General features: G+C 40.7%; 1 protein-coding gene and 1 non-coding gene across 5 annotated transcripts in view; both read right to left on the bottom strand.

Annotated features, from left to right (window-relative positions):
• Chd8 (chromodomain helicase DNA binding protein 8) overlaps positions 1-18,787 on the bottom strand; it is a 67,379-nt gene that overhangs the window by 7,534 nt on the left and 41,058 nt on the right. For 3 of the 4 annotated variants that reach the window (XM_027386664.2, XM_027386660.2, XM_027386661.2), the window contains exons 11-32: positions 17,298-17,435; positions 15,848-15,969; positions 15,461-15,704; positions 13,971-14,147; positions 12,970-13,113; positions 12,284-12,539; positions 11,059-11,269; positions 10,699-10,894; positions 9,911-10,078; positions 9,485-9,664; positions 9,227-9,337; positions 8,334-8,530; positions 7,897-8,096; positions 7,635-7,815; positions 7,466-7,555; positions 6,890-6,993; positions 5,579-5,708; positions 3,487-3,562; positions 2,767-2,821; positions 2,381-2,588; positions 915-1,123; positions 109-825 (exon numbers count right to left, since the gene is read on the bottom strand). In XM_027386664.2, the coding sequence (XP_027242465.1) occupies positions 109-825; positions 915-1,123; positions 2,381-2,588; positions 2,767-2,821; positions 3,487-3,562; positions 5,579-5,708; positions 6,890-6,993; positions 7,466-7,555; positions 7,635-7,815; positions 7,897-8,096; positions 8,334-8,530; positions 9,227-9,337; positions 9,485-9,664; positions 9,911-10,078; positions 10,699-10,894; positions 11,059-11,269; positions 12,284-12,539; positions 12,970-13,113; positions 13,971-14,147; positions 15,461-15,704; positions 15,848-15,969; positions 17,298-17,435 (4,114 nt within the window). The remainder of the gene's footprint in view (positions 1-108; positions 826-914; positions 1,124-2,380; positions 2,589-2,766; positions 2,822-3,486; positions 3,563-5,578; positions 5,709-6,889; positions 6,994-7,465; positions 7,556-7,634; positions 7,816-7,896; positions 8,097-8,333; positions 8,531-9,226; positions 9,338-9,484; positions 9,665-9,910; positions 10,079-10,698; positions 10,895-11,058; positions 11,270-12,283; positions 12,540-12,969; positions 13,114-13,970; positions 14,148-15,460; positions 15,705-15,847; positions 15,970-17,297; positions 17,436-18,787) is intronic. The other variant, XM_027386663.2, reaches the window with a different exon arrangement.
• On the bottom strand, positions 4,884-4,993 carry LOC113832209. Its single transcript, XR_003479403.1, has one exon. It is a non-coding gene; the product is annotated as a small nucleolar RNA U6-53/MBII-28 (small nucleolar RNA).

Here is an 18,787-nt window from a genome sequence, read left to right on the forward strand (position 1 = left end):
ACATTTTATCACATAAAAACTCAAATCTCTCTAAAGGGATGCATTTTAACAGGGAAATAGAAGAGTGGGAATAGGGAGGAGGGCCTACAGCCTGTTACATGCACTCACTTAACTTCTCTTCCTTCTCGTCCTCACTCTCGTCAGTGCTGGAGCTGGAGCTGGATGAGGATGAAGAAGAAGAGGATGATGGTGACAACTTGCTCAAGTCCAGCTCAGAGTCGGACTCATCCTCATCCTCCAGTTTGACTGGTGGAACATTCCGGGGCAGAGGGACTGTATCTGAAGAGGCTATACGCATTTCATAGTCTTGTGGGGTGAGACGGCTCCTAGCCACCACCTCATTCTCTAGCTTTAAAGTCAGACTCTCCAGACTGGGGACCTGGACAGCAGTCTCCTCCGGTGACTTTTCAACAGGAGCATCTGGGCGCAGGGGCGATGGTGAGGCGGTGTGTGAGGTACACTGCTGGTGCAACAGTGGAGTAGAGCATCGGGACAGGGATGCAGCGGAGGCTCCTGCCTGATGGTTCTGCATATAATTCATACGGGCAGCCAGAAAAGAGAAGTCTGGGTCCTGCATGATGTTGCAGTCTGTTTGGCTCACCCCATGCCGGGCTGCCCCTCGTAGAAGTTCCCCATCATGACGGACAGGTTCCCACCATTTGGGCAGTTCAAGTCCTGGAGGCTGACACAGTGCCAGCCGATCTTCTAAAAGGGGGTGGCATAAAACCTGTTCCCGTAAGCGCCTAAGCAATTCAATACGGTAGAGGGTCCGAGAGGCTCTTTCTTCAGTGATGGGCTCAATGAACAGATTGGGGTCTGGGGGTTCTGCAAGAGACAAAGGTGAAAAAAGAAGTTAACTAAAGGCTGATCTGTCAACAACACAGCCCCATTTACCCTAGACTCTACAATCTTACCATCACCAGCAGCTGGGGGAAGGCGGCACACTTGCCGACACATGGCGACAAAGCCATGGAAGTACTTGGTAAGGCTTTCATCTGTTTTTTTGTCCAGTCGAGCAAAAGTGCGGAAGCGATCCCAGTGAAACTGCATGTTGTCAGGGTCGTACTCTACACCAAAGGTAGATACTACTCGATAGAAATCAGTTTGCTCACGCCTTGTCCATCTATGTCAAAGAGTAAAACAACAGTGATCAGAACATAGGAAAACTGGTCATTTTGTAGGATGGTTTAGAACACTAGAAAACAATTAAGTATGAAATTGGCAAAGCCCAGAACAGGTAGTGAGAGGAACTATGTAACATACATAATTATCAAGCAAAGGAGAAAATGATATAGGCCGACACACAATGAGCACATTAGGCAACTCTCTTACAAAGTGGAGACCAGTCGACCACTAGATATATATGACAGTCCTTTCGTTATCATGTCTGTCCATTTCTTTCTTGCTCAGTCATTGTGCTTATATTTATACTAAAACCTATTCATAACAAATCCCATCTTCATTAATAAAATGAAAAAAGGCCGGAGAGATGGCTTAGTGGTTAAGAGTACTTGATGCTTTCGCAGAGGACCTGGTTTTGGTTCTGAGCATTCCCATGGCGGTCAACAACCATCCATAACTGTTGGGCCCCAGGTACACACATCACATATATACATATATGCAGGCAAAACAATTACTCCTACAAGTATAATACAATTTTAAAAATGTTTTTTTTTTCCTGGGCATGGTGGTAAAACCTCTAATCCCAACCCTCAGGAGGTAGAGGCAGGCAGACTTCTGTGAGTTCAAAGTCAGAGTGGTCTACTTGCTAAGTTCTAGGCCAGCTGGGGCCACACTCCCACCTCAAACCAAAAAAAAAGGGGTTAAGAGTGCTTGCTGTTCTTACAGAGGACCAAAGTTCAGTTCCCAGCACCAGAACAGAGTGGCTCCCTGCTACTCCAGTGTATCTAATGTCCTCTTCTGGCCTCCATGGAAGTGGCATTCACTCACACACACATACATACAGAAACCGAAAAAATAAAAATAATAAAAAAGAGATCTTAAAGAACAAGTATACAAGATATCATCCTATCATTTTGGTTGTTAAACCTAAGTGAATTGGTTTCCTTTTAAAATATCAGTAGTAGGGATTCCTGAGCCTAAGACCTTGTACATGGAAGGTATAAGGGCTATGCCACTGAGCTATATCCCCAGCCCAAAGCAAAATTCTTAAGTACTAGGTAGACATGATGGCAGAAATGATGATCCTGCTCTAGGAAATTTCAAATAAATCTTTCCCACCATACTCTCTCAGTATAAGGCCCACAGCGGATACCAGGCTTAGAGCTCAGTCCAAGTCCCTGGCTATACAAACCATTGCTGTTTTTCCTGCCTGGCTATATTATACCATTGTTGTTTTTCCCGCCTGGCTATACTATACCGTTGCTGTTTTTCCCGCCTGGCAATTTCTTTTAGCTTAAAGGCTGCTTCACAGCGTCGGCGTCTCCGGTCTCCACGTTCTGCAGCCTCTATCTTCATCTGTTCTCTCTTGTAGCTGCGCTGATAGGCTGTTACTAGGCGGCGAAGCCTAGCTGTTAGGGCAGAGCCTGGAGGCCAGAATAAATGCCCTGGCTGTTGAGTCACCTGGGCTGTGGGAAACAAAGCGGAATGAATAGGAAGTACAGAAAGAAGAGTAGAAATGATACTTGCATTTCCACCCATGAAAAGAAAGATAAAGCTTTTAGACATCCCAGGATAAGACAGAAGTTAGTCGATAGTCCCCCAACTTAACTCTTACAAAAATAGACTGTTTGATCTAGAATTTACCTTCATCTCCATCAATGACTGAGATCTCCTCATCCATCATCATCAAGGGATCACCCTAGAGAAGGAGATCCACCCCACAGGATGGAGAGGGGAGTGAAAGGGGAGAAGTTGGCACTCTGAAATCACTTTCTTGTGTATGTCCTTCCAAGGGATAAGAAAAATTTCTAATGAAAGGAACTCTCACAAAAATTTGGAAGCAACCAAAGAAAAGAACAAGTAGAACCCGAGCAGTTAGTTCTTAATAATAGTGAGACTCTGGGATTTAGGAATTTGTTGAGCAACATCTATTAACATCCAGTTTGGATTCCCACCTCCTTCACAAAACCATCTTAACCATGTCCTTAAGTTGGAACTATCATCCTTGTTATTAATAGTTACGTTCTTTTATTCTAAGATTAATATTTTTATTTTATTATATGTGTATGGGTGTTTTGCCTACATGTTGTCTGTGCAGACCAGGAAAGGGCACCACATCTGATGGAACTTGAGTCACAGACAGCTGTGAGCCTCCCTTTGGGTTCTGAGACTCAAACCTGGGTCCTCTAAAGGAGCAGTCGGTGCTCTTTAGCCATTGAGCCATCTCTCCAGTCCTTTACATTCTTATAGTTTATTTTCCGTATACGCACATGTATTAGTATAATTAACAAACTTGAAATATAATTAGGTTCAGAGAATAAGATAAAAAGACAGATAAAAGCTGGACTCAAAAGAATTTCTTACCTCATCATCTGGGTCCTTTGGGGGACCCTGGAGTGGTTTATATTCAGGATCTTCACAATCCTTATCGAAGTCAATCCTAGAATTATCCAGAAACAAAGAAAAGATAATAATATATATTCTATCACTAGGACATCTGGCCAAACACACAAGCCAGCAAAGACTACTCTTTAACCTCATGCTTTCTGGAACAGGGGCCAGACTTCAACCTATGGCTATATTAAGAACTGATCCCAGGGAACAAATAATTATAAGTTAACAAAAGACAAAACAAAATTGCCTGACTTGGAAAAACAAAACCCTTTTATTAATTTTTAAAATAATTTTTTTATGTGTAGGGTGTTTTGACTGCATGCATGCCTGTACAGACATTATGTGTCAAGTGCCTGGTGTACATAGGAATGGAGTTACATAAGGTAGTTAGCTGCCATATGGAAACTGGGAACTGAACCTGGGTCCTCTGGAAGAGCAACTAGTGTTCTCAACTACTGAGCTATCTTTTTGGGACAAAAGCTCGCTAAACTGTTGCTCAAATTAGTATTAAACCGACAGACTCAAGCAATCTTTCTGCTTCAAGCTTCCAGACTACCTGCCATCATAATTACCTGCCATCATAACTAGCAGCAAGCCAAATTTTGACTGTTTGTGTTTTAAAGATTTATTTTATGTGTATGCATGAGTGCCTGAAGAATGTATGTTTGTGCACTATGTGCATGCCTGTTGTTGGGATAGATACTGAATCCCTTAGAACTGAAGCTTCAGGCGACTCTGAGTTGCCATGTGAATAATGGAAACTAACCCCCAACACACACAGACACACAGACACAGACACACACACACACAGACACACAGACACACACACCCAAGAGCTGAAATTGCTCTTAACTACTGAGCAACTGGTGTTGGCTAGTTACATTTAAGTCAGAGTCATCTAAAATTAAGCTAGAGTCATCTGAGGGGAGGGAACCTCAATTGAGAAAATGCCTGTATAGGCTGTAGACAGGCCAGTAGGACATTTTTTAGGCCCCAGTCCATTGGAGGTGGATTGTCTCCAGGTTCCTGCTCTGTTTGAGCTCTTGCCCTTACTACTTTTAATAATCAACTGTTACTTGGAACTGTGAGTGAAATAAACTCTTCCCTCCCTAAATGGCTTTTGTTCATGGTATTTCATCACAGCAGTAGTAACCTTAACTAAGACACCATCTCTCCACCCCCTGTTCATATTTTTTTTTAATGTATTAATTTTCACTACTTTGCTATTGAGCAAAGGGGTGACAGAATGATTTACAATCAATGCATTTCTTTTATTGGTCCTATACCAAGTGGTGATGTGGTCATCAACAGTCTTGGTCAGGCAGAAATTTATGGATAGTCCTTAGCAAAACCCATCATTGCAAAATGTCCCTCAGGTCTCCACATGAGAAGTTTTGTTAAACTCACTGGCACCCAAATCAGGGCAATATTGCCCTACCTGGTGACTCAGTATTAGCATGGCAACTCATCATCGGGACAATGTCCCCAGGTAAAATGAGTCCTTTTAATGTGTCAGATACCATGGGGAATTACAAGTCAGGGCTAAAACTGTCCAAAGCTCTGCCACATAAGTAACCTATGAGAACCGCCTATTATTTTTCAATAGAAGTAGTTTATCTTCTCAGTTATTACAGCTACACTGAGATCATTGTGTAAGCCTTCTGGGAAGAACACAGATCATCACTTGTAGTGATGGCAATGTGTGATTAAGGCCAGTGTCTGGAGTCCAATCTGCTGGTCCTATCCTACAGTAAGAACTTATGATACATGAGTATAACTACCATTAAGAATCCCAGTGATGGGCTGGGTATGGTGGCAGATGCCTTTAATCTCACTCAGGAGGGAGAGGCAGGTGAATCTCTGAGTTTGAGGTCAGCCTGGTTGACAAAACAAGTTCCAGGCAGCCAGGGAGACCTGGAACTCTGTGAGACCCTGTCTCAAAACAAAAACAAAGCAAAACAAAAAGGAATCCTACTTCATTCAGCCAAGGCTAGAGTTAGGTAATATCAGCACAAGCAATACGGAGTAGACACAGAAGTGAAGAAAGAACACCAATGCTTACCCTTCCACCAGGTCGGAGAAATTATCTAACACCCTATGTTCTGCTGCAATGGCTTTGTCATCTGGCCTCCCAGCCTTTTCCAGGAAGCACAAGGCAGGGTCTGCCCTCATGGTATTATATTTCTCATAGCCTAGAAGAACAATGGCCATAGATTGAAAACATTCAAAGATTCATTTTGTCATTACAAGCTAACTTGGATAGGTGTTAATACCACACTGTATTTATGACTTTTGTGGTTTTCATCTAGTGATTGACAAGAATTTAATAAGTAACTCATCTTAAGGTAAATTGTGTATACAGTCATTTAACTGATAATCTTTGGATTACAACTCTTACAGAAATGAAAGTAGTGTAATAACATGGATTTTGTCACACATTCTCAAATGAAGAACTAGTAACATACCTGAAAGTAAAGAGAGTCTCAGTGAGTACTTATATTAACTTTAAACTTCTGTGTCTTACTAGTAAATCAAATGCCCACCTTTTTTGTTGTTGTTGTTGTTTCTTTTTGTTTTTTTGAGATAGGATCTCTCTGTGTAGCCCTGGCTAGCCTGGGACACACGAGAGCTGCCTGTCTCTGCATTCTAAGTGCTGGATTAAAAGGATGCACTACCACACCTGGCTTGCTCACAACTTTTCTTAGCCCTTTACATTTGTCAAAAACATGTAAATTAAGCACCTTTATTTTTGGAAGTAAACAGAATATGTTTAAAAAAAATACATCCCAATACATCAAAGGATAAAGCTAATATTCACTGATTCTAATGCCTGGAATTTCTTTCTTTCTTTTTGGTTTTTCGAGACAGGGTTTCTCTGTGGTTTCGGAGGCTGTCCTGGAACTAGCTCTTGTAGACCAGGCTGGTCTCGAACTCAACAGAAATCCGCCTGCCTCTGCCTCCTGAGTGCTGGGATTAAAGGTGTGTGCCACCACAACCCGGCCTGGAATTTCTTATTAGGCAAAAACTGCTAAGAAATTAGTACTCACTGTTTAGACAAGTGAGACATTCAGATGAGCATAACATAAGAAAAATTACTGAAAATATGGTTAATGTAGATCCCACAATACATAGAGAGGTAACATTATAGTAATCATGGTTAAAAAACAGACAGAGGCTCCCTGCCTTTGATTTAAGTGTCCATCTGGAATTCCTTGAACATTTGCTTATAGAACTAACTAGTTTGCTACATACATTTAAGAACTATTTCTTACTAAAAATTTCTGGTGATGAATTACTTATAAGCACTTTGTTAAAGGTATTATCTTTTGACACACTTCTTTGATAGAAAAGCAGTACTGGAGATGGTACCTACCATGCTTAAAAACGCCAATGAGCAGGGATTTGTCAGCTTCACTATCCCACCATGTTGTTGGAACCTCCAGCTGATCCACTACTGGGAACCATATGTCAATCTCACTAAATGTGTAAGTCAGTAAAGCAATGTTAGAAATAAAAGTGATAACCCTTTGAAAGATTACTAAAGGTTGCTTGCTTTATCTGTTACTTTAAATGCTTCTGTTTCTGCTGTATTTCTATGAACTTGTGCTAAATACAAGATTAAAGGCCTGATGCAGAGATTTTTTTAATTATCAGATATCTCAAAGACAGTATAGAAAGAAGTAAGCAAACCAGTCAGTCCTGGAGTAAGAAAGAAATAAAATGAAGAATGAATGAGAGGTTGGTGAGGTGGTTCAGTAGGTGAAAGTGCTTGCTACCAAGCCCAACAACCTGAGTTCAATCCCTAGAACCCACATAAGAAAAAAACCTACACTGGCAACTTGTCCGACAAGCATGTCATGGCATGTCCCTGTTCTCTCCACAATACAAAATGACAAATAGATAATTAATAGATGACAGATGAATAAAATGTTAAATAAAGTAACCGTACCTCGCTATGGCACCCCCTAACACCTTCTCTGCTTGGTCTCCAATAACTTCCTGCCTCAGGTAATACAGCATCCTTACTCTTAGCAGTACCCTAGAAGGGAGAAAGAGATACCTTAGCAACAATGTAGCAAGCCTTCATTCAGACTTATCTGAATAGTGAGTGCTCTTACTTGTTACATTGATGTTTCAAGTGCTTCTTGTAACTCTCATCTTGGAACAGAGTATCAGGGTTATATTTCCGGATCCAGTCTGCCTTATGAATGTCAAAAGTACTTTGTGACTTTACTTTTTTCCCTTTCCGCCCACGGGGCACAGGGATAGACAGACCTGGGAAAGGGGCGACATCAAAGACTTGGATTGAGAAAAACCCTTACACCTGAAAAGGACTTAAATACCTTGTAGAAAAATGAAAGGGAAGGAGCTGATAATTACCTGAATGATTCTGCAATTCTTTTGTCTTGCCATTTTCAGCAGGGCTAATCAAGTCCCAAATGAAGCTTTTGATATTTTCATCCCCACGATAGTGCAGAAGACAGTAAACGAGGATGGCACGGCATATCGTCTCCACATCTCTTTCAGTCATACGTCGCTTAAAACGTCCATGAGACAAAATATCTCGCCAACGTCCCCAACTAACAAAACAAGAAGAGCAACAACACAAATATTTTGGGAGAGATTTAAATTCAGTAATATTCCCCTGGGTCCCAGAATTGCCATCTCCATCCAAAGTGAAAAACAAACAGAAGCTCCCTTAAAGGTAGTGTTTCTACGTGATACTACTTGGTCACATCCTCCATCTGAGGCAACAGGGAGTCAGGAGTCAGGAAGTGCAGAGGTGTCCCACTGCTTGTGACAAGTTGTATTCTTACCCATATACCAGGAGATGCTTTTCCACCCGAAAGCAGTCAGTGCGCCCATAGGTGTGATGCCGGTCATGTCTTCGAGAGCGCGGCCGCTCATCATCCTCACTTTCCAAATCAGAAAACTCAACCAGGTCATCATCTTTCAGAGTGCTGAAGTGCCGAGTCTGTTTCCGTACTCGAGGCGTGTCAATCACCAAGTTATTCTATATAGAGAATCAGAGTTATTTCTGAGATCTGCCCACTGGAAGAGAGTGAAGACACTTAGGGACTGACATAATCTTGAAAGTAAGTTATGAAAGTACTCAGATCTTAAAGCATGTAAACAGTCTACAAGGCTCAGGAAGAAACAGGTGGTAGACATCTGTGGTGGTTCCAATAAGAACGGCCCCCACAGGCTCACAGATTTGAATGATTGGTCACCAGGAGGTGGCACTATTAGAAAGGAACAGAACATGTGGTCTTGCTGGAGTAGGAAGTGTGTCACTTGGGTGGGCTTTATGGTTTCAAAAGCTCAAGTCAGGCACAGTATCTGTCTCTTCCTGCTTCCTTTGGATCTTAGATGAAAGACTCTGAGGTACCCATGTCTGCCTGTGTGCCAACATGCTTGCTGCCATGACAATAATGGACTAAACCTGAAACTATAAGCAAGCACCAATTAAATGGTTTCTGTTGTAAGAGCTGCCATGGTCATGGTGTCTCTTCACAGTGATAGAACAATGACTAAGACAACATCTAAGTATTTTTAGAAGGTATCCTAGGTAGAGAAAGCTTCTATAAACTTTGTGTATAATATTCCACCATAAGCATAATTAGTATTAAAGAGCTGGAACTACTAAAAAGTGAAAGTATATTGTCTTCTGCTACACCCGCCCCCTGCCCCAAAGGAGAGGTAAGCTCACCTTGCTATTCAGCAAATCCATGTCTAAGTCTGCCTTTTTGGCCCATTTTTGCCAAAAGTTTGGATCATCCAGGGAAATATCTGTCCTATTTTCAGAAGCAACAAAGCTTGCCTAGGGAGAAACAAAGGCAGAATAAAGTTAACTATAATGCTTTACACACAAAGGGAAATTAATAAGTATTTACAAACACTTAAATCCTGGAGGTTGCTTTCTCTATCCATGTCAGCCCACTTAGGGTCTGCCATAGACAGAACATGCCTTGGCAAAGGTAGAGCCTTTCCCTTCAGACTCAATAGTGATGGTTGTAGTCCGCCTCAGCAAGATCTGATCTATGTCCTCTTCACAAAACTTAGAGCCCTCATCGTCTTCCTCCATTATGGCAGCATATGCACCTTTCCTTAAGAGATCTTCAATCTCTTTCTTGGAGAACTGTTGAATCTGAAAAACCGAGACAAAGATAAAAATCCTACGAAAGAATAGTGTTGACAATTAATTGTACTGCAAAAATAATCATCAATACAAATTCTGGGGACCTGAACTTGGTATCACGAACACTGGTGAAAGGAGGAAGGAGAATTGACTGCACAAAGTTGTCCTCGGACACACATCACACATGCTCTGAAATGGTTGCTGTTTATCTCCCTCCATTACTATGACCCACCACACACTTGTCTACAGACTTACTCCAGTGATGTTGCCATCCCGACCACTCATGGACTGAAGCACAGCCTTATCCAATCCCAACTTGAGGCTAGCTTTATCAAACATCTCTCTCTCATAGGAATTACGAGTGATGAGTCGGTAAACCTTCACAGCTTTGCTCTGTCCAATTCGATGACACCGTGCCTGGGCCTAGTTAAAAAGAGAAAGAAGACACATAATATCAAGTCTTAGTTATTCACACTCATAAAGAGTCATGAAATCAACTCAAAACCAAAAACTTCAAAAAGAAAATTCTGCCCCACCTTGTAAAATGGGGGTCAGCAAACTAGGGGTTGTTTTTTTTTGTTTTTTTTTTTTTGTTGTTATTGGAGTCAGGGTTTTGTTGTGTAGCCTTGGCTGTCCTAGAAGTTGCTTCATAGACCAGGCAGATCACAGAGATCTGCCGGCCTCTGCCTGGGATTCAAGGTGACAGCCACCACACCTGGCTTAGCAAACTAGTTTATGTGTTTATCTTTTCTATAAATGAAATCAGATTCACATATAGACCCATTGATTCAACCCATGTTGCTCACTGTTGCTCTTGTGCCACAGGAGCAGAAGTGAGTGGTTGAAACAGAACCTACAGACTCCAAAGCCTACATTTAGCATTAGTTTTTTTTACAGAAAGTTAGCGGATTCCTGACGTAGCTGCCACCTCTAAGTAAACAATTTCCCTCTTCTTTGAAAGAGGGGTCTTTCTAAGAGACTGTGATTTACTAACAACCTCTTGGATTAGGTAGGTAGTTTTTAAGAAAAAGAATTTCCTTTACCTGCAGATCGTTCTGTGGATTCCAGTCTGAATCAAAGATAATACAGGTATCAGCAGCTGTAAGATTAATACCAAGTCCACCAGCACGGGTGCACAGCAAGAAGACAAAGCGGTCTGAGTCAGGCTTGCTAAAGCGGTCGATAGCAGCTTGTCGAAGGTTGCCTCTAACTCGTCCATCAATGCGTTCGTATAAGTACCTGGTAAGGAGAGATGGATATCACAAAGGGGAAATGTGGCTAAGTAGAAGAAAGCAAGGTCTTGCATGTGCCAAGCAAACATTCTACCACTGAGCTACACAATTATCCTTGAAACTTTTTGAAGACATGATAACCACACGACATTTTAGAATGACTCATCTTACCTCCTCTGGATTAGATAATCCTCAAGGATATCTAAACAGCGTACCATCTGGGAAAAGATGAGAACTTTATGGCCACCAGCTTTAAGCTTTGGAAGTAACTTGTCAATAAGAACCAATTTGCCAGCTGACCGAACCATGGCCTGTAGGTGGAAATCTTGAGGTATAATATGGCAAGCTTCCCGAAATTCCATCAGGATTTTTTCTTCTGCACCTACAAATAAAATAGTCAAAAATGATGTTATGAATAAGTGAAAACATATAAAATCTTATTGAACATAACGGCTTGAGTTAAGTAAGCAAAGTAAAAACAGTATGATCCTGGACCCTCCCTCCCTCCCTCCCTGCACACACACACACACACACACACACACACACATTTGTGTTCAGGAGTATGTCCAAGTGCACTTGGAGGCCAACAGAATGTGAGGTGTTCTGCTCTACCGTTCTCTGTCATATTCTATTGTCAGCGGGTCTCATACTGCACACTACCTAGAGCAAGGCTGGCATTTGACACACCCCACAATCCTCCTGTTTCAACTCCCCAGGGCATGTAAGTTACAGGTATTTCTCACAAAAAGTTCAGCAACAAAATACCCAAACTAATCTATTCTGCTATATAAAGTATGCTAATTAAGACAGGATTTTTCTGAATAAACTGAATTAAGAAACAAACAAAACATGTAAATAACATGGACAAGGACTGAAATGGAACAAATCTACTATTATTAGCATATAGCCACCTCCCCCTGAAAAAAATCATTACCAAGTACCAGTAAGAACATTTATCCAGATTGCAGAATAACCTGAGTTACTAATCATGAAATTCTACATAAAAATCCTATTTAATTTGGGAGATTATGTAAAACCAAGGAAATAAAAATAATCAGAGTGGTCAGCAAGATTGCTCAATAGATAAAGCTGCTTGCCAGGCAACCCTGGCAACTGGAGTCTGGCCCGCTATAACCCACATGAAGGTGGGAGGAGAGAACAGACGCTACAATGTTGTCTTCTGGCCTCCATCATGTATGAGTGGCACTCAAGCCCCGACCTCCACCATAGACACTCACATACAACAACTAAAACATAAAAATATTCATAAATATAGGGAAACAGAGTATACTCAAGAATCTTATTTTTAAAAGGAGAATCTTTTCCCAAGACAACATAACTCAATTATGTTGGTTCAGTCAATGCATTGTTCTTTCTACGGCTTTACTATCCTTACCATTGATGAGGTACGGGTGGTTGCAGCACTTGCGTAACTCCATCATTGTGTTCAGTAGATTAGGCATGTTAGTATGACCAGCTCCTTTGGAAAGGAAGGAGAAATTCTTTTCTAAAATAGCTCGGTAGTACTTCTTCTGGATGTTGGTAAGCTCTACTTCAATAATAGTTTCCTGTTTGGGAGCCAAATTTTTTTCCACATCCTCTTTGAGTCTTCTCAGCATCATTGGCTTGAGAATGGCCTGTAGCTTTTGAACCTGTGGTTCATTATCAAGAGAAAAAGAAACCACTAACATTACATTGTATCATAAAGGGAAAAAAGAAACAAATAACATTACATTTATCATAAAGAGATAAAGAAACCAAAAGCATTGCATTACATTAAAAGAGAAAAACAAATAAGATTATATGGAACATAGAAAATCAGTTCTTGCTGGGTGGTGGTAGCGCACACCTTTAATCCCGGCGCTCAGGAGGCAGAGGCAGGGAGATCTCTGTGAGTTCAAGACCAGCATGGTCTATAGAGCTAGTTCCAGGACAGCCCCCAAAGCCACAGAGAAACCCTGTCTCGAAAACCAAAAAAAGAAAAGGAAAGTAAAGACTGTAGACAATGCTACAGGTGATGTGGGCAAAATTTCAGCAAGACCTCAGGTCCTGAGTTAATTCCTCACCAGACAGTTTTCTTACCTGTTCCTCTGTCTTGAGGTCCCCAAAATCCTTAAGGAACTCTGATTCTGAGGGGAACTGCGAAGGTTCCAAGAAATGAAGCAGGCTGAATAGTTCCTCCACAGTATTTTGCAGTGGTGTTCCCGTGAGCAACACTTTATGCTCCTGTAAGTGAGAAGACAGGATTTGCAGAAACCCCATCAAGTGTATAGTTAGTTTATCTACACAAAGACAATAATGGACCAGATTACGGCCCTAACTTTTCTTTTACTTGCTCACTCAGTAACAAAAATCATCTAGGAGACGCCCTTATCTAACATACTGAAACTAAGTAACTACTGACACTGACCAAATAAAGTACTAGGAACTCCAATTACACTGTTTCCAAATTCATGTCTCTCCACATAACTACCCACAGAAATCCTAATTTGCCACTCTGTGGAATGTTTTTGAGGTAGACTAAATCTGGTCTCCCAGTAAGTCTCAGCCCTGGAATCCAGGCATCCCTGTAACTGGCTCTGACAAAGGGAATGCACTGGATGGAGTCACACAGTGAGCCTCAGAGCTCCATCTGACCTTTTTCAATACTGTCCTGAGTTCACTTTGACCAGAACCCCACCCAATCTGGCCCATTGCAAGGAGAGAGGCCACATGTAAGATCGACAAAGGTTCTAGTGACTAACTAGGGTCAGCTGCAGCAACATTCGTGAGCACCAGAAGAACATACCAGCTAAATGTGGCCCAAGTGGCTCCATTAGAGAATTATGAAAAATACAGTTGTTTTTTCAAATATTAATCTTTGGGATAGGTGACTAAGGTGCTGTCCCATGTCCCTCATGATTAAGAAGAGCTCAGTTACAAGTAATTTCCAGATCTAAAACTTAGAACCTTACATGACTTTCACAGGCCCCTCAATACAGGTTTTCATTCTATTTCTCTGTTAAGGCAATTTTTTTCATTTCACAGGAAAATTAGATTATATTTCAGATGCTTGTGTCTGTAAGTCACTTTGGAGAACTCACCAGGTCCATGTGCTTGAGACTATCAAGCAGCTTGCAATTACGGTTCTTCAGCCGATGGGCTTCATCGATGATGACACAACGCCATTCAATTTCACGAAGCTCAGGACAGTCTGACAAAATCATCTCAAAAGTGGTGATCAAGGCATCAAACTTATATGCACCTGGGATGAGGCGACCCTAATCATGAAATTGGTGCAGTCAGAAGAGACGCCTCATAAACACATGCCCACCCGCAGAGTTCTGAATTTCCTTGCTATATTTAAGTTAGTTTAATATAAAGCACAACTGCACTACCACCAACTTCTGGCACTATTCATATTTCAAATAGTCAGTGCCAAACCACTGAACTTGAACTTGATACAGACTTTTCTCAACAGATTCAGTTTCTTGGGAAAATAACAGGCCTACCTCACTGAGTGGGCTTGGACATTTCTGACCGTTGTATGCTTAGCTGATGTAAATCTGTCTTAGATCATTTTTGGTTAATAATGAGACCCACAAAATGTTGGACAATGCTAAAGCATACTACAGGAAAAAAAAAGTGGAAGCCAAGCCAGGTAGCTACTGTATCATAGTTGACTTAAGAAGCAAAGAAGATAGGAGCACAAAGTTTGAACCCTTATCCCAAAAAATACTGAGACAGAGAAGAATAGAAATGGCAATAGCCAATACAGAATATGTTTATACTGGACCCTGTCTAAAGTCTGACAACAATAAAATAACTTCAACAAAATTAAGAACTATAATATGGGAAAATTTAGTTTAGAGATAAAAATCATAAAACAGAGAGCAGTCAATAATTAATAAATCTGCTATTAATACAAAATGGGCAATTCAAATTTTTCCCCTTAGGAAAAAGCATCTTCTATTAAAATGTCAGTCATTTAAAAAAGGACAAATGCACACTTAAGTTTATTACCACATGTATGCTTATCACTCTGAGAAATATTTTAAAACTCATCAGTGCTATGAAAATTCTATTTAGAGTACATATATCAGGTGGCTATGGTGGTACATAACTATCATCTCGGTATTTGGAGAGCTAAAGGCAGGCTAGGCTGCACCAAAAGAATGACTCAAAGAAACAAACCAACCTGCCAGGAGTTGTGGCGCATGCCTTTAATCCCAGCACTCGGGAGGCAGAGGCAGGCAGATCTCTGTGAGTTTGAGGCCAGCCTGGTCTCCAGAGTGAGTGCCAGGATAGGCTCCAAAGCTACACAGAGAAACCCTGTCTCAATAAACAAAACAAAACAAAAAAGAAACAAACCAACCCATCAAAATGATGTATTCATATGTTAAATCAGAACAGTCAGTGACTCTCAGTGTCTACTGGGTAGAAACAGCTAAGTCAAATCACATTATTACATAAAAGAAGACCTTAAATCACAGAGAACCTCAATGAACATTTTTAATTCATAAGGAGCCCCTGAAACACTAGGTACTTTGGCCTACTTTTACAAAGCATAGCATTTCCAAGACATATAACTCACCCGTGAATCTTTACAGTACATTTCATATTGCTGAATCATCTGCCGGCTGGCCAGGCTGCCATGGTACACAATAGTGTTCATCTCTGTCCATGTATTGAATTCTCGCTCCCAGTTAGTAATGGTGGACAATGGAGCAATGACCAAAAATGGACCATGGATGCCTACATTATATACCTCCTGCAAGAAGGCAATGGACTGAATAGTTTTCCCTAATCCCATTTCATCGGCCAGGATACAGTTCTGCCTGTAGATTTTGGGGTAGGGGTAGGGGAGAAGAACATGCCAAAAATTTATCATCTTAATAAAAAGAATCTACCTAGGAAAAAAATTATGTATAAAGATAACTCCCAGACTAAGCTTACGTGTTATAAGCTCACTTTTCTTTACCTGTTATACCAATTAAAGAGGAGCCAGTTGACCCCCTCTAACTGATATTCCCGTAATTGGTTTCTGTTTTTATATTCATGTGAGAGCTCCAATTTCTTCCAGGCACTTGCCTGTGGGCGATTCTAAAAAGTAAAAAAATTTAAATTAGTGGTAGAATGACACTAATAAAATTACTAATTTTAGTGGTTTAATCAAATGAAAAACATTGCTTGGAGTATAATTTTAAATTTATGAATGCTTGTTATTTTTAAGAGAAAGAAAAAAGAAAGACTGCTCAAAGGGTACTTTAGGAAGATGCTAGGAAACTACTTTAAAGAAATTTAGAGGGCTGGAGATATGGCTCAGAGGTTAAGAGCAGTGGCTGCTCTTCCAGAGGTCCTGAATTCAATTCCCAGCAACCACATGGTAGCTCAGAACCATCTGTAATGAGATCTGGTGCCCTCTTCTGGCCTGCAGGGACACCTGCAGACAGAACACTACATAATAAATAAATAAATCTTAAAAAAGAGAAAGTTTAGAGGGTTGGAGAGATAACTTAAGAGTAAAGAACACTGGCCACTCCTCCAGAGGTACTGAGTTCAATTTTAGCATCCACATGGAGGCAGGCTCAAAACTGTATAGAACCATAGAATCTTGAGAGTCAATGCCCTCTTCTGGTGTGCAGACAAAACACTCATATACATAAAAATAAATATTTAAACAAAGAAATAAGAAAGAGAGAAATTTAGACTGACATCCTTCAAGAAAATTTGGTGTAACGCTGCGTGTCCGTTACTCTAGCCCTCAGGGGCTGAGGCAAGAGGGACCCAGGGTTTCTAAGCCTTTGAGAATCTTTTCTTGGAGGCCTTCCTTACCCTTTTTGAGGAGTGGATGGTAGCTGGGGGGGAAGTAGGAGGAGGGGGGAGGGAGGGGGAACTGTGACTAAGAAAAAAAAAACAAAACAAAAAAACAAAAACAAGAATCTTTTCTTAGTAGCCAGTAAGTGGTAGTGCACAGCTTTAGTCTCAGCACTTGGGCGCAGAGGCAGGAGCATCCCTGTGAGTTTGAGGCCAGCCTGGTCTACAGAGTGAGTTCCAGGACAGCCAGGGCTACACAGAAACCATGTCTTGAAAAAAACAAAACAAAACAAAAAGTCGAAGACAGAGAAAAGTATACATGACTAGTACTTGATTAAGAAAGATAATATTTACCTTTTAGACAAATGGTGAAATAGTTACAAATGAAATGAAGGAATGTGTAATTTGATTTAAAATAAGATACATGTATTAGTAATTTTTGCCTTAGTGATGGGTATTTTATATTATTTAGTCAATCCTTCTTTATGTGTTAGAGAATATCCACAGCAGAAAGCTAAACTAACAAAACCACTGCTAGTAGGGGGAAAAATAAAGCCTTGATATAATAGTCATTTACACTACTGCATTTACTGTCTACATCTAAATGTACCTACCACCCTTTTGAGTTCTGGGTGCCTTGACTGGATCCGCTTAAATTCCCGAATCTTGCCCTCATCAACGTCCTCTTTTAGCTCCCATGTACTGTCCTCATAGGGCAGAGAGCACCACTTCACCAGGTAGTAAATGACAGGCTAGGAGAGAAGAAAGCCAAAGCAGCAGTGATTAAAGGGTGAGGACATGACTCTAATACCGGATTTCAAAGTATTAGCTTCATAGGTGCTGAAAACGCCAGGCTGAATCCACCAACCACAAGCTCAAGGAAGAAATGCTGAAGCTCCAACTATAGTCCTGTTCTATAGGTAACCATTACAGGAGTGGCCAGGCAATACCACTCCTATTTTTGTAATTTATGATAGTCACTGCTGGGGTGGAGTCCTGGCCCCAATATGCTGATGGCCCTGGGTTTGATCCCAGGCACCACAAGAATAAAATTAAAAAGGTGATCATTCACCATGATAGCATTTCCATTATAGACTTATATAAAGGAAGTACAATTAGAAAGATTAGGCATAGTCAGGCATGGTGGCCCATGCCCTTTATCTCAGCACACAGGATCTTTCTGAGTTCGAGGCCAGCTAGGTCTACAGAGGTAGGTGTTGGATAGGCAAGGATACACAAAGAAACCCTATCTCAACAAACAAAACAAAATTAAAAATATATATATATTAGGTTTAGTGCACTCATGGGAAATAAATTCACAGATTATTCCTTGAAACAGCTACCATTAAGTTTAAAAGTGCCTTCATAGTCACAGATCAAGGAATCCCTAGAAATGATCCAATGGTTCTTTCTTTACTATAGTGTCTTTGAATCATTCCTTATCTAAAACCTTTCATACAAGTCATGCATTTCTAGCATATTAACTTATTTTTCTAAGTAATATACTTATTTCCATTGTTAGCTAATAAAAAATAGATGAAAATCAAACCTACTTTAGAGAGGGGGAAATGGATACAAAGAATATTACTGTCAAATATTGGGAACATTAACTACAATATCAAAAAGCCAGAACATTTTAGCACCACACCAGTTGCACATTTCAAAGGGTTCAAACATAAGGTCAGTTACTTTTGGAAGGCTAAGTATGGTGACAAGAAGCATAAGATTGCCAGGGGAAAAGAGCCTGACATCCTGAAAATGATGAGAACTTAAGGGTAGTCAACTTCCTATTCTCCAGTCACTCCCAGAAACAAGCACATAGCACCATGCATTCTCAACCCAAGAGGAAAACACATATTATATATTTTACACTTAGTAGACTGTTTAAACATTAAAATATTAATAGGCCCTCGGTATCTAAGGTCCTTTCTGAGTTACTGTGAAGTCTGAGAAAATACGGTAAACTTTGCAATGTTACAGAAGAAAGATTCTGACTCACAGATCCTGTTGCAGAGACATGTGGGAATGAATCTCATAGCTAGAGTAAGCCTAGCTTACCCCTGATGCCTGAACAGAAATCTATTCTCTCTTGGTTACTATCACA

Source organism: Cricetulus griseus, assembly GCF_003668045.3.
Source record: "Cricetulus griseus strain 17A/GY chromosome 1 unlocalized genomic scaffold, alternate assembly CriGri-PICRH-1.0 chr1_1, whole genome shotgun sequence".
Taxonomy (NCBI): Eukaryota; Metazoa; Chordata; class Mammalia; order Rodentia; family Cricetidae; genus Cricetulus; species Cricetulus griseus.